This window comes from Chiloscyllium plagiosum, unplaced genomic scaffold (genome assembly GCF_037043375.1).
Source record: "Chiloscyllium plagiosum isolate Xiang-an unplaced genomic scaffold, Cpla_swu_hap1 HiC_scaffold_20, whole genome shotgun sequence".
NCBI lineage: Eukaryota > Metazoa > Chordata > Chondrichthyes > Orectolobiformes > Hemiscylliidae > Chiloscyllium > Chiloscyllium plagiosum.
Genome location: NW_028270158.1, coordinates 39,000,791 through 39,023,395, shown reverse-complemented (window position 1 = coordinate 39,023,395; position 22,605 = coordinate 39,000,791). Strand labels below are relative to the sequence as shown.

General features: G+C 41.1%; 1 protein-coding gene across 1 annotated transcript in view; it reads right to left on the bottom strand.

Moving 5' to 3' along the window:
* Positions 1–21,715: 21,715 nt before the first annotated feature.
* Positions 21,716–22,605, bottom strand: part of LOC122560438 (protein disulfide-isomerase-like) — a 38,011-nt gene continuing 37,121 nt past the window's right edge. Inside the window, exon 11 of the mRNA XM_043711071.2 lies at positions 21,716–21,962. Coding sequence (XP_043567006.1) covers positions 21,900–21,962 — 63 coding nt within the window. The 3' untranslated portion in view covers positions 21,716–21,899. The remainder of the gene's footprint in view (positions 21,963–22,605) is intronic.

Genomic DNA, 22,605 nt, shown 5'->3' with positions numbered 1-22,605 from the left:
TTTCCCGCGTATTGAGTCGGGTATTACAAGGGGGCATAGCTTTAAATTAAGGGGGGGTAGATATAGGACTGATGTTAGGGGTAGGTTCTTCACTCAGCGAGTCGTTAGTTCATGGAATGCCCTGCCAGTAACAGTGGTGGACTCTCCCTCTTTATGGGCATTTAAGAGGGCATTGGATAGGTACATGGAGGATAGTGGGTTAGTGTAGTTTAGGTGGGCTTGGATCGGCGCAACATCGAGGGCCCAAGGGCCTGTACTGCGCTGTATTCTTCTATGTTCTATGTTCTATGTTCTATGTTCTATGTAGGCTAAGCAAAGGCATGCCAGAGAATTCCTAGAGGCCTGGCACTCCAACCACAACGCCATAAACACATAGATCTAGATGCCATCTATTAACCCCTTAGAAAACGAACAGGAAATGACATCACCACAAACCCCAGGAACCCCATCCAGGAGAAAGATATAAATAGAAAGCAGGAGACAACAGCTTCGCTTCACTTGGAGATCGCCACTGATGATGTTACCTAGCCAGGTAATGAAACGTCTGGATATCAAACCTACAGCTCAGCGAGCAAACCTATACCTTAGAATCAAACTAGCTTTGTACAAGGGAAATCATGTTTGACCAATTTATTGAAGTTCTTTGATGAACTGTGTTATGGATAAAGGGGAAGTGGTACTGAATTAGGTTTCTGGAAAATAAAGATCCACATCACAACGTATTGCAGAAAATACAAGCTCCTGATAGAGGATAGCATTTTTGCATCGAAAGAAGATTGGCTTGCTGACAGGAAATGACAAGTCATCATACCTGAGTAGGTTTCAGGTCAGCAAGATTAAACAAGAGGTGTGCCTGACGGATCAGGGCTAGGACCTCAACTGTTTACAATTTATGTTAATAACTTGGTTAAAGGAACAATTGAGGAGAAAGTGAGGTCTGCAGATGCTGGAGATCAGAGCTGAAAATGTGTTGCTGGAAAAGTGCAGCAGGTCAGGCAGCATCCAGGGAACAGGAGAATCGATGTTTTGGGCATACGCCCTAAAGGGACAATTGCCAAATTAGCTGATGACACACAGATAGGTAGGAAAACGTGCTGTCAAGGGGACATAAGGAAGCCTCAAAGAGATACAGACAGGTTAAGTGAGTGGGCGATACTGTGTCAGATGGAATGTAGTATGGCACAATGAGAAATTGTCCATTTTGGCAGGAAGAATTAAAAAAGCAGTTTATCCACATGGTGAGAGATTGCAGGGTCGTGAGGCGTAGAGGGATCTGTTTTTCCTAGTGCATACATCACAAAAGTCCAGTATGCAGGCGCAGTAAGTCATTAGGAAAACAAATAGGATGTTATCAGTCATTACAAGTGGAAATGAATATAAAAGTAGGGAGGTTATGCTTCCGTTCTATCGGGCACTTGTGAGATTGTATCCGGGAGTACTGGTCACCTTACTTAGGGCAGAATATAAATACACTGAAGACGATTCAAAGAAGATTTATCAGAATAATATCTGGAAAGGGGCAGTTGCCTTATGAAGAAAATTGGACAGACTAGGCTTGTATTTCCTGGTGTATAAAATAGTGGGACGCAGCTGGTCTTAGCAGTGTAAACATGGAGAGGATGCTTACATTTTTCTTGGAGAATCTAGAAGGGGCCATTGTTTAAAAATCCGGAGTCATCAATTTAAATCAGTGATTAGGCCTTTTTTCTTTTCTGTCAAAGTGTCACAAGTCTTTGGTTTATCCTTGACCACAAATCACTAGATAAACTCAAGACAAAAGACGATCAATGGTGGTGAAATACCACAAACAATCCTTACCCAGTGCCACATACTGGTACAGCTGGCAAATACAACAGGGTACCAGGAAAAGTCTTCTTAGAAAAAAGTCACCAGTGCTGCAGTGCACAGACAGACTACCTCACACTGATGAAGCAAATTGATGTCAAGTTGTTTTGTACAGCCATTGCTTTGCTGGTAATGTGGCACTTGGGCATGTTGGCATTGTGTAGGCACTATGTGAGTAATCTGCTGACAGTACTTATCACCAATAAGGCATGGTGATAAACACTGAGTGGAATTTAACAGAGCTTACCGAAATGGATTTGATTGCTGGGTATCTGGGAGTTTGTGAGGAAGTCCAATTCCCAGCATGTAAACCAGCTCAAAAATGAGCCACTTAAAACCAATTATCCCTGGTCTCACCAGAGTTTAATGGTGGCTCAGAGATTTAACAGGTCTTGCACATGAAGTCTGCCCAACAAACCTATTGGGTTTGTCAGTGGCCTATCAAGCAAGGGTGCCTTGTTTACAGACATTGTAGCTGGTTGAGGAGCCTGGCATTAGGATGGCTGCAAGCTGCTAATTGCCATTCTCTCTGCTCCTCCCTCTGACCCATCCCTCCTCTCCTTCATTGCAGGTGACCCTTCCCCATGACCTCAAACCCAGATTACTTATCTGCCTCCAGGGAACCAGAGACTTTCTCTGACAAAGTCCAGAATGCCATACCAGCAGATGCCATGGTGCCCGTTTCTGCCATTGGCACTGGAGAGCTGTAGTTGGCTGGCACTTCTTGGGGACAGTATTTCTCCCCAATCAGTGCTCTTGAAACCCAATGCCTATCTGTTTTGTATCTGAATTTGCTTAAATAGCATCCGGCCTCCACAGACACTGTGTATGAGGGCTCCCACTGTTTTTGTAAGCAGTGAAGGGGGGGTCCACTCTCCTCACAGACACTAAATCCCATTTTCTCTCGAGCTGATAGATTATCATTCCCAAATGTTTACATTTCACATTACTCACTTCACGTCTAATTCATTATACCTATTTTACATTCATGGTGATACATTTTTCTCAATCTAGGCTTAGTCATCTTCATTGTAGTTAATATTATCCCTTAACTAACTTGTCAAGTATCATTAATGCATAAAAGCAATTTCTTAAGATGCTTTCTTTTAGCTGTCTGCAATTCTTTAACTATGAATCAAAAGATTTACATCATGATGTGTTATTATGGACTAATAGAACCTGACACTCCTTGATTCTCCACACATCAGTCTTCTCTATGTTACTGGCGAGAGGTTAAATGGGACCTCCACATCTCTGAGCACAAAAGAGGGAAATTACTCAGGAAACAATTCACATGCAATACCTAGCAGCAAGCCTAAGACCTCCTTTGGCAGTAGAAACTGACTACGTCATGGCTGTGGAATAAAGAATTTCAGAAGGACAAAAAAAGGAAGAAAAACAACTATAAAATGGAAGAAAAACTCAAAATGAAATAGGAATTTATGTTAATATTATAACTGGGGGAGCTGATGATGGCCCTTTCAAAGTCCCATCTCAGCACTGCCTGGGTTCTTCAGCTCCTGGCTGCGTGCACACCTGATGATTGTCGTAAGGTCAGCTCTGCACTAAAATGAGTGTAAGATTAAAAGGTTTCATTGAACATAGCTATCCCAGAAGGTTAGAGAGGATGTCTCTGGATCCCTACAGGCTCAGGTCCCAGTTTCATTTGAATTGATGTCACCACGATATATCTCCTTATGCACATTCTCAGTAACTTTTCTTCAAGTAAAGATATTAAATTCCCTACAGTGTGGAAACAGGCCCTTCAGTCCAAGTCCACACTGACCCTCCAAAGAGTAACGCACCCAGACCCATTTCCCTCTGACTAATGCACCTAACCCAATGGGCAATTTAGCATGGCCAATTCACCTGACCTGCACATCTTTGGACTGTGGGAGGAAACTGGAGCACCTGGAGGAAACCCATGCAGACACGGGGAGAATGTGCAAACTCCACAGAGACTGTCACCCGAGGCTGTATTTCAACCTGGGTCCCTGCACTGTGAGGCCGCAGTGCTAATATTGTTAACCTTTAGTCCATATCTCTGCCATTTCCTTATCCCCCGTCCAAGTCTTTAACTTCATTGATTGTGGAAGGTAGTGGACAGTCAGTGCATGTCAAACTTCTTCACTGAGGGCCCTCAGCTCTGAACTCGGATTCTGCATTGTCTCAGATTCCACCTGAGGATCAGGGTGCACCTCTGATCCTCTGGCAAATGACTTCTTACGTAGTGAAATCAAGGGACTTCTGTTTCTACAAATGATTCTACTTAGTTAACTGACAAGCTATAGACTCAGATTTTGGAGTCTCACTAGTGCTAACTCACTGCCAGTCCCTGAGCTATGACCTATGCCTTGGCTCCCTTCTCTAATGTAGGCAGGTCACCCTGAGTGCCTGGTAGAAGCTGTAAGCTTAGTCTACGTTGTAAGATTCTTCTTTCCATTTTATTTATTCATGGTGCAGCAGTGGTACTGAATGAGAAAGGGAGGAAAGTGGCATTTGTGGCCTACATTCCATCAAAAGCTGCATGAGGTGAAGTGCAATAATGGTGTAGGGCAGTAGTTGAGTAGAGCTAGATGAAAATGGTCATTCCTTCTCAGGAGGCGTTTTGTGATGCATGTCCGACTCTTGGATTGCCATGAGTGAACCTTGTTGAGTTTTATAATGTGGACAAATCTCTGTGAGGTTAAAAAAGGTTGGATTCACTCCTTGGCAAATTCTGGTCCATTGTCAGAAAAGGCAAACTCTATGTCTCCATTTGGCCTCTGAGATGGGACAGTTGACCTTCTGGACCTTGATCCATTGGGATAATGATAAACCATAATTTTTTTAAAAACCACCCCTTTAAACTCAAAAGGATCATTACCAAACTGTTCACATGGCCCAGCTGGAAAGAAATCAAATCAGGCGAGGTTGTTTCTGCTCCTGTCTGTGCAGCTCAGGTGGTGCAGTTTGAGTCCATGTCCTCAAGGGAGCGTGAGGTATCAGACCATCACATAGGTTGGTGCGCACTGACCTGACACTTGGAAATACCTAGATGTCCCTGGTGGGTCTTCTGGAAGAGCTCCAGAGACCATTGACTGCTCATTATAGACCAAAAGATCATCATTAATATTGATGTGATGGTGATGTTCAAAATACCACTCTGGGACAGTGTTACTGGGACACTCGTTGGCCAGCCATTGGGCAGAATATGTGGATCAGTGCACATTCTTCATTACGTTATAGAATGCCTGAGATTTCTTTGCTATGGCTAGTAATTAATGAATGCTTAAGGCTTTGAATTACTAAACACACTTTCCATCTTCTTTGATTCAGCTGTTGATCAACAGGAATCTGGTCTTTTCATAACTGTGTTGCACTGCACCAACCAGTATCAAAAGTTCTGGATTGTAGGCAGCAGTTTTGCAAGTTCCTCTGTGGTTAATAAAGTTGCCAATAGCTTGTGATCAATTTCAGTTTTAACCTGTCAGCCTAAGAATTGTTAGAGAATTTCTCACATATCCAAGTCACTGCAAGTGCTTCTTTCTCAATGATGGCATATCTTTGTCACTGGACAAAAGGCTTGGATACTTATTAAACTGGTCATCTGATCCATCATGTTCAATCCCAAATAAGACTGCTCCCAGCCCTGTGGATGATGCAGCCACTGCTAAAGTTTAACCACCAGATCCACCAGTTTCATAAACCATTAGAGTTCTGTGATAATTCTGGGTGGTGAAAATACCCTGATGGCTTCCATTGTCTGAGGGTCTTCCATGAATTCTATTGCCTGAACAATGTGGCTCAAAAATTCAATGATGGATTTTGAGAAGTTCAAATTTATTAAGTAACAATGCAGACTCTCTTTATCCTGTCATCACATTAGGTTTTAGTGGACATATGGTTGAGAATGTCACCTATTTGGCATATGACATCTTCCATAACTTCGAATATGTCGGAAATTATCTGCGGGAAAATCTCAGCCATGGATATGATGCCAAAGGGTAGGTAGTTAAACAATGGCATCTAGACTATGTAGTGAATGTGGTGAGCAATTTGAAGTCCTGGTCAAGGGAAAGTTGACAGAAACTGTTGTTTGCATTCAGCTGGGTGAAAATTATGCTGTTTGCAAGTTTTTCTCGGCATCTACAGATGCTATTGGATGCACTTGTCATTGCACTACCTTGATCAAAGGTATTAGGTCAACCCAAATGCCAATGGATCTGTTTAGTTTAGAAATTGACACTATAACTAAATAGCACACAATGAGCAGTGTGAAATTTTAAGTAACTCTCTTTCAGAGCATGATCTCAGTCTCAGTTTGTACCTTGATTTTATGTGAGGGTGGAACGATCCTGGGTATGAAGAAGAAGATGGGTTTTGCATTTGCATTCAGTATGATGTGATACAAGAGTGTTGTTTAAGCACATTTGATAACTACGTTCAATTTACAGTTGAGGTTCAGAGATCTGCGGGTTTATCTGCTGAGCAGTGAACATGGCTGACTGTAGTTAACAAACAGAATTTCAAAAAAATTGCTTTATTTTTGTGTCTTAGCATTGTCCGAAGCTGGTCTTTGACCTTGAGCCTGGTCCCTCCAGTTTATACAGTTGGACAGATGAAGGTTGAAGGGTATAATTCCTCAGCCATTTAAGACTGTGTGCCAGAATAGTGACTCCAGCCCCTGTGTTTGACTTAGTGTGTGGGATGCTCATTGACAGCAATGTTAGCACTCAATATTAACTCACCTGGTCAGTGACTTCCCCAAGAGAGAGAATATTTGCTGGTTTATCCTTGTAAAGAGTTACCTTCGGTTTTCTTAACAAGGTTTTTTCTTTAATGAACAGGTTTTGTTGTGATTGCCATTCTGGTTTTCTGTGAACTGGGGAAGTTCTAACTTTCTCACAGACCTTCTTTGTGCCATCTAGGGAAGTTTGCAAAAAAGCAGTTGGCACCTTTTCTCCAATTGCTGTCATGGTACGCATTTGGTTCTGCACCATGTCTGACTACCCTTCCTGTCTGCATCCCTATATTGTCTGGGAAGTGGGTTAGGCCAGAGTTCTTTATTCACCTCGGTCAAAGCATGCTCCCTGCAGTGTTACCTGTGTTGATCGTCACACAAGCCCAGTGAACAGGTTGTTCTTACAGTCCTTCACCTGTTGCACTCTTCTGATGCTCAGCTGCTTTCCAGTTTACTAGATAGCTAGGTTGCTGGGCTGGCTTGTCTTTCACACATAGCACTGCATTGATGCTGAAGTTCACTTTGGCTCCTTCATGCTACTTGCTTCAGATTATGTAGGTCTTGTCACCATTGCCATCATGAAGTAAGATCAGGCCTACAATCTAGTGAGTGAACAGATCTTATTGAATATAAATATATATCTAAGAGATAGTACAAAAGGACATTGCTGGAACTCTACAGACCCAGGTCCCAGTCATGTTTTTAACAGGATTTTTTCAGTGCACATTTTGACTAGATTTTGACACCCTGGTACAGTGTACAATATAAAATGTTATCATTTCCTCCCTGTGGCTTTGGTATTTCACTATGTAAAACAAGCAAGTAGTTTTACATCTATTCATTTAGTCTACTCTATGGTGATGTGGTGCAGATACCAGTCTCGCCCTCAACATCAGCAAAATGGAACAGCTTGTCATTGACTTCAGGAGGCATAGTGGAGGCCACGCCCCTGTCTGCATCAATGGTGCTGAGGTGGAGATGGCCAAGAGTGTCAAGTTCGTGGGAGTGACGGTCACCAACAATCTGTCCTGGTCTACCCATGTTACTAGATTAGATTACTTCCAGTGTGGAAACAGGCCCTTCAGCCCAACAAGTCCACACCGACCTGCCGAAGCGCAACCCACCCATACCCATTCCCCTACATTTACCCCTTCACCTAACACTACAGGCAAACACTGCGACAAAGCACAACAACACCTCTACTTCCTCAGGAGGCTAAGGAAATTCAGCAAGTCCATTGAGGCTCTTATCAATTTTGACAGATGCTTCGATTATAACACCATGGTTATAATCTCTTCCAATCTCTTCCATCAGGCAGATGATAGAAAAGCTTAAACATAGGTACTAACAGCTTCAAGAACAGCTTCTTCCCTGCTGTTATCAGACTTCTAAATGGACCCTTAAATTTTATATTTAAAGTTGATCTCACTATTTGTGCACTTTCTCTGCAGCTGCAACATTGTATTCGGTGCTCTATTCTATTATCCTTATGCACTTTATATGTATGATCTGCCTGTACTGCACATAAAACAATTCTTTTCTCTGTACCTAGGTAGAGAAAATAGTGACAATAAATCAAATAATAGATAGCTACAAATCCCAGTGGATTGTCTACAAATTGCAGCTTTTATCTGCCCAGTCAGTCCTCTGCACTAAGAGATCTCTAAGTTTGAGAAATCTTACCTATGAACAGAAAGTTGGATCCTGAACATAGGAGAAGCACTATTTAGTAAATTCTTTGAAGCATTAATTTCGGTCTTCCGCGTATGTTCCGAGTAAAGTCTATAGAAGATAAATTTGTCTTGACATGTTTTTAAATTGTAGCAATATTAACTTTAGCTCCTGATTGAGTATATGTTAGCTATGTTCAATTAGTCAATTGGAATTAAATGTTGATATAAAAGAATAGACTGAAACAGTCTTTGACTGGTATTCAGCAGAGTGTTTCTTTCTTAGCTGCAGCTCTAAAGAGGAACCTTAACTCATCTCACATTTAAAAATAATTATAGTAATGTGAGATCTCCACTTTTGTGAGTGAACAGCAACAAGATTTATTGGACATTACAACATACAGAAGTTGGTAAGAGAGGACATCTTGTCTGGAGTTTTATGGTGCTGGGCTCCAGATCTGTGTGATCTGATGTCACTTTGACATAACTCTTTTCACACATGCTTAGCAGCTATCCTTAGAATAGAACTATAATGCTCTTCACTCTACATTTTTTCTCAAGTTCTTTCATGGTTGCCCTTTAAGCATTGCTTTAACATTTAATCACCAACCTTTAACTATTGCTCCATTTCCCTCCAAACCCCACAAGTCTCTTACTTTGCAGGCTGATCTCCAATAGCAATGTCTGTACACTTAGAGAACATGTGGGATGAATGGTGCTCACTTATCATTTCCTGGAAAGGCTAATCAATTGATAACGTGGAATGACAGCTTTCAGCGACGGCTGCTTGTTTTGCTGTGAAACTGATGAAGTCTTGAAAATAGTGATTGTGGAGACCAATCGATGAAAACCTCGTTCAAAGGCAAGTGTTCCCGGATAATCACTCTTGTTTTGAGTCTCTTTTCCTTCACTTTTGCTTTGTGATATAGTGATGAGTCCAGGAGATGAAGCAAAGAAGGAATGCTGTTCTGAGCCAGTTCTCCCTGTGAGGAAATGCACTCCTTCTAGGGTAGGTTTTTCTCTTTCTGTAAATAGTAGTATCACTTGCATCAGTGTGAGGTTGCTGAGATACTGAGAATGATATTGCCTACTGCTGGAGTCTGCAGTACTGTACCATTTCTGTGGTCTGTATTCAATACTCTGTGCTGCCACTGTCTCTCTTTGAGCTTGTGGTTGTAACGTTAGCTGGAATTCCTACACACTTGTGGGGTAATGCATTTTGTGCGCTTTCATTTCTTCTCCATTTCTGTGGGTACTTTCAATTTCTGTAAAGCTTTACTCACTGTGGCCATTTGACTTATCTGTGTAACTGACCGCATATTCTGCTATGGATCTTCTTCTGCACCATTTCAGCTTCTGCGTGGACTTTTGCATTCCACAGTTTATGCCTAACTGAGCCTCGAAATCCATCACACACCAACACCACCACTGAGATTTACTTCAGCTATTTCCCTAACCTCTGGACTCAGATCTCTGGGTTGGCCACATGGTTTCATTCTTTAACACTATACTGTAGCTGCATTTCACTTTGGGCGTTAGTGACCATGCCTCTGATTTAGCGGCTCTAACACCACTCCACTACATAACAACGTGAGATCTGTACTCTTGTGAGAGAAGAACAAAAGCTTTATTAATCATAATGACAGAAGATGGTAAGAAAGAACATCTTATCTGAAGCTCTCTAGATGTTGTTAGTTGACCTATACCAAATGAACCGCTGTGGTTGAAGAAAGCAGCTCACCACTACTTTCTGAAGAGTGTCCAGGGATGGACAATAAATCTTGGTCTCACCATGAATGAATTAAAAAGACCATAGGTTCCTTTTGCCCGTGCCCAGTAGCTATCCTCAAAGTAAAGACAATTCTCTTTCCAATTGTCTCACTCTAGCAGTGGCAAGTTTCTCTTTGTTGGCTTTGGCAAGCAAACCCACCACCACAAATGAACCCCATCCCAAAATCAGGATGGCGGACTGAGGGATTTCCCCCAAATTCTTTATTCCAAATTAGCTTGGATTTTTAACCTGCGTTTTGCCATTGACTACAAAATCTGGAGCAACAAACTTTGGTTTGCAATATAACCTGTAAGGGACTGCAGGAAAATAAATAATGATCACAGCTTTTGCCTGTTCTTATTTTGTTTGTAAATTGCAAGATTTCAAATGTTTAATTAGCCCACCTTAACGTGTTATTTGGAATTTCTTATTATGTGGTCTGTTTAATGCTTTTGTTTATACCTTCATGAATATAGTCCCGTATCAGAGTCATACTTGGCACTGTTTTTATCATGTGCATTAGTTTTTCCATTTTATAATTGTTCACTTTTCTTAACTGTTCAAATTCCTACAATAGATCCATAAAAGTAGAGATCAAATTTGTTGACAATTGCAACCAACGTTCGTAAGTGCCATTCACTGGTGTAAAATTAATCGTAATATTCCAAATAGCCACATCTCCTCTCCTCTCTCCTTCATTTTCTCTTCTTACTTCTTATGAAGACAGTGCCTAGCAGGTCTCCAAATGGTTTTTGTTGGTTTATGCCTGAGTTAAAACCAAGATGTCAAAAGGATAGAATACATTTATTTGACTTCCAAGTTGCTGTTCCTCTTTGAATGTGTCAATTTTGTGTTAATGCGGTGTCAACTCCTTCACCCTTTTCAAGCCAAAGAACCAGTACCCACTTTGGGCCGAGCAGTACACAGTGTGGGGATGATAGTGATTGTCGATGTGAGAGAAAGAGACAAGAATAGGGATAGATGTGAGGTTGGTTGGTCTGGGGTTGGAGAGGGACAGCAGTCTAGGGAGCAGATATCATATGATAGAGAATGGGGGTCAACGAGAAGACAAGGGGACAAGGAATGGAGGAATGAGGTTCAACTAGAGGAAAGAGGCAAACACGGGATTGGAGGATTGAGCACTGCGGAGAGTTTGAGGAGATGGTGGGAGAGAGAGACTGTGGAGTGGCCACGATCATTAGCATTTCCTGCAGGAAAAGCAACAACACAGAGAGGTTGTGCTGGGAGCACCACAAAACCATGAGTGAAGCCTTACCAGGGACATCAAATTAAAGATTGGTTTTACTGTTGGGTGAATGGGCAATAAAGGGATAGAGACAGAGGATTCTCACTGTGTTCTGGAAGCAGCACACTCTGATTGTACATCGTGAGCTCTAATCTCCAAGCTCATGTCAGGCTGATTGAGGAAGCTAGAGCTACATGGTTCAGCTGAATTCTCTCTCCCATCACTCCTCTCTCATGAGAACAAAACTCACAAATGACCCTAAAATCCCCAGCTTGCAGAGTTTGTAACAAATACACAAGCCTAAAAATGCAATCACAGCAAGATGTCCGGCAGTACAATGAGGTTTGGGTGGGTGGGGTTGACTGTTCTGGCAGCAAAGATTCTTTCTCTAAATTGCAAACATATTATTCTAAAGTAATCATGTTTCGAAGAACATCTCAGCTTTCTGTATTCTTGTTTTAAACACTTGGAATGAGAACAAAGTGAATTTAATATCATTTTCACAAAATTTGTGGTGAATGGATTTGGGTTTTAACTTTTATGCAATTTAATCCCTCACAACTTGCTCTGAAAGTGACATTAGCCTTGGTTTACAGCAGTTGTCTTGTTCAGGCGAGGTATAAAAGCGTTTTAAGTTATGTAATAAAATTTTGATTCTGCAGTTAGAGCAAGTTATTGTACACTATGTTAAGTGTAACAGCACACATGTAAACCGTTTTCCTGTTTTAGTTTGATTTGGAGAAGTAATGCAAGGAAAAGATGAGTTTACGGAGGAACCCTATCTAGAACAGGCTAATCTGAAGCAACTAGGTCCTTAATCAAGAAAATGATGAAAGCAGAAATATCTACAAGTAATTACTACAGAGAATGGTGAAGTTGAAATCTGTACTTTGCAGTAAAATGCTAATTTACCAGTAGCTGTAATTTTTCATGATTATTGTGTAATCACAGAGAGACACCTAACTGTCTTGAAGAGACAGGGGTGTAAATACCTCACTGTCTTAACTTTCTTTTACCTGCTGTGGGGATTTGTTAATTCACCAGTTTTCGCTGATTATACGATCACTTCATTGAAACAAAACTGCATTCCAGAAATTAAAATTAATAGGGCCGCAATGCCCAATGCTGTCAACTCCAATAACCACATCAGTAGGTTTTCAGACAGCTTCAACATACAACACAGCACGTCTGGAAATATTACTGGAAGTTTGCCACAAAAAAATTATAACTGGCAAAGATTGAACCATCACTAATCCAGCAAGATTCCCATTGGATTCAAGAGTTCAGGTTTTCATATCAGAGTGGGGAAAAAAAGCTAATTGGGGTGTTGCATCTATGCAGGAAGGAAACAGCTGCACTGGGAATCCTCAACATTGATTCTGAAGTCCATGAAATCTCATGGGATCAGGTCAAACATGGATAAGGAAACGTCCTGCTGATCACCACCTACACTCCCACCCACGCCTTATCTCATGAATCAGTAGTCCTCCATGTTGAACACCACTTGGAGGAGGCGCTGAGGGTGGCAAGGGCACTGAGTGGCATCCGGCTGCTACCAAGTTACTCTTGGCAATCCCACATGACCACTGACTGAACTGGCTAAGTCCTAAATGGCAAAACTGTTGGATTAGACCTGTGATAAATGGAAAAAGAAGGAAAAAAATCTACTTGACCGCATCCTCACCAATCTACCAATCACAAATGCATTCATCCATGCCAGTATCAGTGGGAGTGACGACTGCACTGTCCTTGTGAACATGAAGACTTCACATTGAGGATAATTTCCACTGTGTTGTGTGGCACTACCACTGTAGTAAATGGGACAAACCTTGAACAGATCTGTCAGCTCAACACTGGTTATTCACGAGGTATAGTGGATCATCATCATCAGCAGCAGGATTGTATTTCACCACAATCTGTAACTTCATGGCATTGCATAACCCCACTCCACTCTTGCAATCAAACTGGAAGATTAACTCTGGTTCTGTAAATGCAGGGCCTTATATGGGAGGAGCACCAGAAATACCTAAACTTGAGGTGTCAACTTGACAAAGCTACAGCAAAGGGCACCTTGCATGATAAACAGTGGAAGCAGGAAGTCACTGACATGGCAAAGCAATTCCCCAACCATCTGTGCTCTGTAATCCTGCCACTTCCAGTAATGAATGGTGGTGGACAATTCAACAACTAACAGCAGGCAAAGGCTTCTCAAATAGTCCTAGATGATGGGCAACCCCAGTACATTGGTTTAAAAGATAAGGCTGAAGAGTTTGTAGCCAGCTTGAGCTGGGAGTGCTAGACGAATGATCCATTTCAACCTCCTCCAGAGGGCCCCATTGTCACAGAAGCCAATCTCCAATCAATTCAATTCATCCAATTTGATGTCAAGAAATGGCTAAAGCACTAGACACTGCAAAACTTCTGGGTCCTCACAATATTCCCTCCTCTCATTTATCTCTCCACCCTACGGGCACTCTGCCTCTATTCCTGATGAGGAATCCCAAAACGTCGATTTTCCTGCTCCTTGGATGCTGCCTGAACTGCTGTGCTTTTCCAGCACCACTCTAATCTAGAATCTGGTTTCCAGCATCTGCAGTCCTTGTTTTTACCTCACAATATTCCAGCAAACGTATTAAAATCTTCTGCTCCAGAGGTAGCTGTGTCCCTAACCAAGTTGTTGTAGTACAGTTCCAACACTGGCATCTATAATGTGGAAATATGCCCAGAATTGTACTATCACAAAAAGCAGAACTAATTTAACCTGAACAGTTATCGCCCTATCTGTCTATCCTTGATCATCAGTAAAGTGATATAAGGCATAATCGACAGTGCTATCAGGCAGCACTTGCATAGGAATAACCTGCTCAGTGACACTCAGTTTGAGGTCTGCCAGCAGCATTCTGCTCTTGATCTCATAATAAAGCATTCATCCAAATATATACAAAAGAGCTGAGGAACAGTGGCTCAGTGGTTAGTACTGCTGCCTCACAGTGCCAGGGACCCGGGTTCAATTCTTGCCTCAGGCAACTGTCTGTGTGGAGTTTGCACATTCTCCCCATGTCTGCGTGGGTTTTCTCTGGGTGCTCCGGTTTCCTCCCACAGTCCAAAGATGTGCAGGTTAGGTGAATTGGCCATGCTAAATTTCCCATAGTGTTAGGTGCATTAGTCAGGGGTGAATGTAGGGAAATGGGTCTGGGTGGGTTGCTCTTCGGAGGGTCAGTGTGGACCTGTTGGGCCGAAGGGCCTGTTTCCACACTGTAGGGAATCTAACCTAATCTGATCCAGAGGTGACATGAGAGTAATTGCCCTTGACATTAAGGCAGCTTTTCACTAAATGTGATATCATGGAGCCTGAGCAAAACTGGAGTCAATGGAAACCAGGAGGTTTCCCTCTCTGCTGCTTGGAGTCAAAGCTAGCACAAAGGAAGATATTTGTAATTGTTGGAGGTCCATCGTTTCAGCCCTGGATATCCCTGCTGGAGTTCCACAGTTGGTGTCCTAGGTCCTAAAGAAATGTTCCTAAGGCTTTTCATCTTGCAATCATCAGGATAAATGCAAAACTTCAAACAATAACACCAACTTATTAGACTAGTTTGGCAAATTGACATTGTTTCCTCGATGACAAAGCCTTAATCAATGGGGAACTACACACTCTTCAATTTCTGGGAAAATTAAAAAAGATAGCAGCTTGAATATATTCCATTGTTCACAAAGAATGAGCCTCTGTGTAAGTTTTTATGCTACTTTAAATAAGCATATATAAGCAAACAATGGCAACATGGTAGCTTAGTGGTTAGCACTGCTGCCATGGAACTGAGTTCAATTCCAGTCTTGGGCAACTGTCTCTGTGAAGTTTGCATATTCTTCCTGTGTCTGTGGAGGTTTCTGCTGGGTCCTCTGGATTCTCTATGTTAAATTCCTGCAGAGTGTCCAGGGTGTTTAGGTTGGGCGGATTAGCCATGGCAAATGTAGGGTTATGGGTCTGGATGGAATGCTCTTCAGAGGACTGGTGCAGACCTGAGATAGGTTGAATGGCCTATATCTGCAGTGTAGGGATTCTATGATTCATAAATGTGTCACTTTGCAAGATTCATTGAATATCTTATATAAGTAGCTAATGTAGCTATTGACGAAATCAGGATTATTCAGCAAATGTTCCCCAATCACACATAACAGTAGACATTTTTGTTTCCAATTTTGCAAGTGTGGGCTCATTGAGTATGGTCCATCATTTCCCTATTACATTACAAGCAATGAATAGGCAAGTATTAGGAAGTGCGGCCTAGATAACTGGAATTGCATTTACATTACAGCTCATCAGACTTCCCAAAACAGTTTACAGCAATAACATAATTTGAAGTGTAGTCACTCTTTAATGTAGAAAACAGAGAGCCAATTTACCCATCATAAGTTGCCACAAACAATAATGTGACAATAACCAGATACTCTGTTGTAGTGATGTTGACTATGAATACACATTGACCACAAATCCACAGATAACTCCTCCACTCTTTTCAAAATTATGCCTTGGAATCTTTTGGTAGAGCAGACTGGACCTTCCTTCATGTCTCACGCAAAGTATGACGCATCTAACAGTGCAGTGCTCCTTCAATACTCGATATATGTACTCAAGTCCTGATGTTGAACTTGAACCCAACATTCTGAACTCCTGAGGAACAGTGTTACCAACTGAGACACAAGTACCACTGTGCATTCTCCTCTTAGTTTTACTCTTTTAATATTTGTACAGAACAATTTATTACATTCTGCAGGTTCTAATGATACTGACAATCCACAGGTCACCACCAAGCTCCTGTCTGTCCAGAGTCTCACGAAACATACTGAAAAATGGTTCAGATACCAGGTATCGGTTATTTTCAGGATATTAAAGGCAAGGGATGGAATACTCCTCATAATAGCTTATAGTGTCCAGTTGAAATCTAAAATATATTCTCCTCATTCTTCAGAGGAGAAGCTGCCTCATTTTCCTGGAACTCATCAGGACAGAGTTCCACTTCTATTCACTGAGAGGCTGCAATGTGATGGGATCTGGTAGATGACTTTCCTTGTTTTTGCCAGAGAATCAAAATAGGGACCATTGTAGTAGTCTTTATTATGTGAACAATTAAAATGTTAATGAAAATATTTTTATCATTTGCTTATTTTTTGTCCTCCATCAGTCTTCCAGGGTCAATTTCTTCATAGCTTTCAGTTTTGGTGCTTACTCTTGGTGTGAGTATCATTTGGTTAGATTATTACAGCTTTTTTCATTTAGTTATATTCTTCTTTCTATTTTAAATAATATTTTTCATAAACTTTACTGACTTATGAATTACAGTTTAAACAATTTCCAAAGTTCCTGCTTGGTTTTTTTCTCCCATCCTTGTTTCTCAAGGATTGAGTCACAGACTTTCATTGGATTGGTCCACATTTATGTACACTGTGCTTTTTGCAAGATGGCCGACCAGGAAACTCTGCCATCAGGTATATTGGGAAGAATTTGCAGGCTGATAGTTGACCTGTTTGGCCATGTTATGAATGCACCTTCCATGCCCAATAACTCCAACTTAGGACTCTGGTTCAGAGATTTGTATGCCACCACATCTCCAAAAAACCTCCCCAAATGGATTAGTTCTCCTTGATTGTGATGGGTGTGTCTTCTATAATGTGCGTTGACTAAAATGGAATTATGTATTACAAAGAAGTCAGAGAGTCAATACTGCAACATAATAGGCTATTTGGTTTAAAGAGTCAATCCTGAATGTGACATAAAAATTATTTAATGAATGTATCATCTTTTGTTGTTTAAAATCATTTAAAATGTCTCCATATGGTAAATTCATGATATTGATCATGCCAGGAAGTCTGAAATAAAATCTTTCACCTTATTCGAGGGAAAGAAAGGCAGCACATATTCTGGTTACTAAGAACATAAAATATGTCATTAGTACCAGGTATGGTCCATTTTCCTTTAAATTCTTCAAATAAAATCCTAATATTTTCCATTAATTATAGTAAAGGACGTGCTAAAAGACTTTTTAGATTAAAATAATGGCTGTTCATTCCACCAGAAATTCTTTGTGGGTGATGTAGTATTGACGTTTCCTCTTCATATATTCCTCTTCTACAGAGATATTTCATTGTGAGAGAAGAACTTGATCTCAGAAAGATGGTGATAACTTAGAAGCTCTGGTTGCATTAGCCAAATTACAGTAATAAGACCATGGATTTTGATAATAATCAAAGAACAGTACAGCACAGGAACAGGCCCTTTGGCCCACCAAGACTGTGCTGACACATGATGCCTTTCTAAAATAAAAACCTTTGGCCTCTACACTCTCTGTATCCCTCTATTCCCTGCCTGTTCATATATCTATCAAGTAGCTTCTTAAACATTGCTATTGTATCCACCTCCTCTGGCAGTGTATTCCAGACATGTACTACCTTCCATATAAAAAAAACCTACTTCTTACATCCCCTTAACACCTTTTAACTTAAACATATGGCCCCTTGTAACTGACATTTCTATCCTGGGAAAAAGACTCTAACAATTCATTCTATCCATGCATTTCATAATTTCATAAGCTTCTATCAGATTGTCTCTCATCCTTCAATGTTCAAATGAAAACCAAACCAAGTTTGTCCAATCTCTACTCATTGCTAACACCCTCCAAACCAGGCAACATCCTGGTAAACTGTTTCTGTACCCTCGCCAAAACCTCCACATCTTTCTGGCAGTGTGGCGACCAGAACTGTCCACATATTCCAAATGTGGCCTAAATAAAGTTCAGTGCAGCTACAACATTTTTATATGCTATGCCCCAATCAATCAAAGTAAGCATGCTATACGTCTTCTTGTCCACCTTATTCATTTGTGTTGCCACTTTCAGGGAACTATGGATCTGTACACCTAGATCCCTCTGTATGTTGATACTATTAAGGATTTTGCCATTTACTGTATACTTTCTACTTGCATTAAATCTCCCAAAATGCACCACATCGCATTTATCCAGATTAAACTCTACATACCATTTCTCTGCGCAAGTCTCTAGTCTGTCTACATCCTGTTGTATTCTCTGGCAATCCTCCACAGTATCTACAGCTCCCCAACATGTGTGTTGTCTTCAAACTTATTGACCAGGCCATTGCATTCTCCCCCAAATCATATATATATATATATATATATTACAAACAACAGAGGTGCCAGCACAGATCTCTGCAGAACACTAGTGGTCACAGATCTCCAATCTGAAAAGCAACCTTCCACTACTACTCTGTCTTCCAAGACTAAATTCTGGATTCATTTCTGAATCCATCTTAACAACTTACCATGAATCACATGTGACTTCATCTTTTGTATGAGCCTGCCATGAGGGACCTTGCCAAAGGCCTTCCTAAAGTCCACATTTACATCATCCACTTCTCTGCTTTCAATCACCTTTGCCACTTCTTTAAAAAACTCAGTCAAGTTTGTGAGACATGACATTCCTGCCTATCACTAAAAAGTCCATACTTTTCCAAATGTGAGTAAATCTTGTACGAATCTTCTCCAATAATTTCCTTACCACTGATGTAAGGCTCTTTGGCCTGTAATTTCTTGGATTATCCCTGTGGCCATTCTTAAATAAAGGAAATACTTTGGTTATTTTCTCATCCTCTGGGATGTATCCTGTGACTGAAAAGGATACACAGACTTTGCACAAGGCGCCAACAATTTCCTCACTTGCCTCACTCAATTTTCTGGGATAGATCCCACCAGACCTGGGGACTTGTCTATCGTAATGCTTCTCAAAACACTCAACAGCTCCTTTTCAATATTGACATTCTCTAGGGTATCAACATGCCCCTCCTGAGACTCACCATCCATCATGTTCTTCTCCTTTGTGAAGACTGTTGCAAAGTAAATGTTAAGGATCTCACCCACCGCCTCCCGCTCCACACATAAATTTTCTCCTTTGTCCTTGAGCGGATCTATCCTTTCCCTAGCTATCCTCTTGCTCGTTATAAAATACCTTGGGATTATCCCTAATCATGTTTGCCAAAGACATATTATGACTCCTTTTTTCTCTCCTAGTTCCATATTTGAGTTCTTTCCTGCTTTCTTTGTATTTTTCGAGGGCTCTGTCTGTTTTCAGTTTCCTAAATCTTACATATGTCTCTTTTCCATTTTGACTAATGTCTTAATTTCTCTTGTCATCTAAGGTTCCTGAATCTTGCGAACTTTATCCTGCATTTGCACGGGAACATGTTGGACTTGAACTCTAAATAACTGTCCTTTAAAAGATTCCCATATGCCAGATGTGGATTTACCTTCAAATAACCACCCCAATCTACATTCCCCAGTTCCTGCCTAATATTCTGGTAGTTATCCTTCTCCGAGTTTAATACTTTCACCTGAAGACTTCTCTTGTCCTTATCCATAATTAACTTAAAACTTACAGAATTATGGTCACTGTCCCAAACATGCTCTCCCACTGAAATTACAATTACTTGACCAAGCTCATTCCTTAAAACCAGTCTCATAAAGCCCCTTCCCTGGTTGGGCTATTTTACATATTGTTTCACAAAACCATCCTGGACCCACTTAACAATTTCGCCACCACTCACCACCCATCCAAGCTGCTACCACTAAGTGAGTTCTAGACAATTTTGGGGAAGTTAAAATCCCCCACTACAACAACTGTGTTGTTTTTACATTTCCCAATATCTGTCCACATATCTGTTTCTCTATTACTACTGGCTATTGGGAGGCCTGTAGTACAATCCGATCAAAATGATTGCACTCTTCCTATTTCTAAGCTCTACCCTTGTGGCCTTGCTGCATGAGCCTTCCAAGGTGTCCTCCCTCAGTACAGCTGTGATATTCTCCCTAATCATTTACACACCACTCCCACCTCTTTTACATCCCTCTCTATCTTGCCTGAAACACTTCAATCCTGAATGTTAAGCTGACAATATTGTTCCTCTGTCAACTAAGTTTCCATGATATCTACAAGATCATACGTATTAATTCATGTTCTAAGTTCATCTGCCTTACCAGTCATTCACTCCTCACATTAAAAGAAATATACCTCAGACCAATAGTCCTGCTGTTCCATAACCTCTCCCCTGTCTGTTCTTCCTCTTAGTCTTACTCACCTTAGTTTCTGACTTCTTCTCGGTCGTGTGACTTGCTGATCAACTGCTCTGGATTAAACCACACTGGTTTAAACCCTCCTGAGTGGTACTAGCACACCTTCCTGCCAAGATATTGGTCCCCCTCCAGCTTAGGTGCAACTCCTCCTTCTTTTCCAGGTCACACCAGTCCCAGAAGACATTCCAATGATTTACATATCTGAAGCCCTCCCTTTTACATCAGCTCTTTGGCCATGCATTTAACTTTACTACCTTCCTAATTCTTAGCCTCACTGGCACATGGCACAGGAAGTAATCCTGAGATTACAATCCTAGAGGTCCTGCTTTTCAACTTCCCATCTAACTGCCTGAACTCTTCTGCCTCATCTCTCTTTCTGCCTGTATTGTTTGCACAAATATGTACCACAACCTCTGGCAGCTCACCTTCCCCTTTCAGAATACTCTGTGCCCACGCAGAAGCATCCTTGACCCTGGTACCAGGAAGACAACACACCATCCTGGAATCTTGCTCTCGGCCACAGAAAAATCAATCTATACCTGTGACTACAGCGTTTTTGATCACTGTGGCTCACTTAAACATTGACCGTCCCTGCTGTACAACAATGCCAGTCGTGGTACCACTGATCTGGCTGCTGCTTTCCCCTGAGAAGCCTTCCCTATATCTAAAATAGAAAGCCTGTTTGAGAGGAAAGTGGCCACAGGGGACTCCTGCACTGTCTGCCCATCTTCCTTATGGTCACCGAACTCTTCTCTGTCTGTGCAGCCCTTACTGGTGGTGTAATCAGCTCAGTAACCTTGCTATCCACAACATTCTCAGCCTCATGGATGTTCCATAGTGAGTCCATCCCGAGCTCCAGGCTCTCCATGAAGCAAATCAGGAGCTGCAGCTGGACACACTTTCCCTCTTTCTAACTGTGAAGTGTTTGTTTCTGATTTCACATTGATTTTCAGAGTGTTCCATTTATTAACTTTCCAAATTGTCATTGTTTGCTTTTGTAGGTTGAATGGATCTATACACTCAAGCTGTTATGCCTCTTTTATACATTTGGATGTTTGCTAGACTTCATCTGTCTCTTGATTGTCGTTTTGTTCAACTTAAAGGAGGTGAAATTTTTCTTGGGTGATTGTGGGCGTAGATCAACATCCCTACTTAAGTATGTCCCATATTGACTTCAAGGTCAATTTATGTCTCAGATTTGTGTTATGATCTACTATAATGAGCAAGATGCTATGTCAAGCAGTTCTTTTGATATTTCAGCCAAAACACTTAATGAAATCTAATAATTCAGCACACTAAATACCAACTACAACTTGTTTCCCACAAAGACTTTTTTTGCTTTTTAATGTACAAATAACATGGGTTGCAATGACTTTAAGGTTGAGCAGACACTACTAGCAGTCATCTCTAATGTAATGATATTACTCTAAACAAATAATGGGCAACAAATGAGACAGCTGTCATTAGACAATGGTGAGCAATTGACAGAAACTAATCATCATTTTATAAAGCTAAAGTTCATCTTTTGGTCCATCAACTGAGTTATCTGTCATATTTGATTTTTCATCATGTTTCTGTAAAAGGAATAATAAAGACATTAAGATACTTGTCTGTAAATTAGATCATTATATATTAGAATATGAAACTTTATTATTTTGGTTGGGATTTTACTCTTTGATCCTGTCTAAAACCAGTGGAGTGAAGACTAAAGGATAGTTTTGGGTGATGATGTCAGCTTTCACCTCAGAGAGCTGACTAAGGATTTATTTCTCTCTTTCTGTCTGGGATGGTTGCTAGTTCTTTCTGCCTTGTCTATCCAGCATACCCTAGTTGCTGCCAGATGTTTTGTTTACTTGGGCCTGTGGTACTGCCACTTCCTCGGGCCAGCATGAAGGAGCTGGTACTAGATACTGGAAATGGATCTGACGTGTTCAGAATGTTCCAAAGTGTTTTGCGGTTAGTGAAGTCCTTTTAGAGTGTGGTCACTGTTGTAATGTAGGAAATGCAACTATTTGCACACTGTAAGATTCCTCAAGCAACAGTGAGAATAATGAGCAGTTATGAGATTGGTTGAGGGACAAAAATTTATTTGGGATACAAAGGATTGGAGACAGTCCTGTGGAATCAATTGCATCCATCTAAGAGGACAGTTTAAAGATTTGCATCAAATATGGAACATCCAAAGATGTGCAGGCTAAGCAGACCAGTCATGTTAAA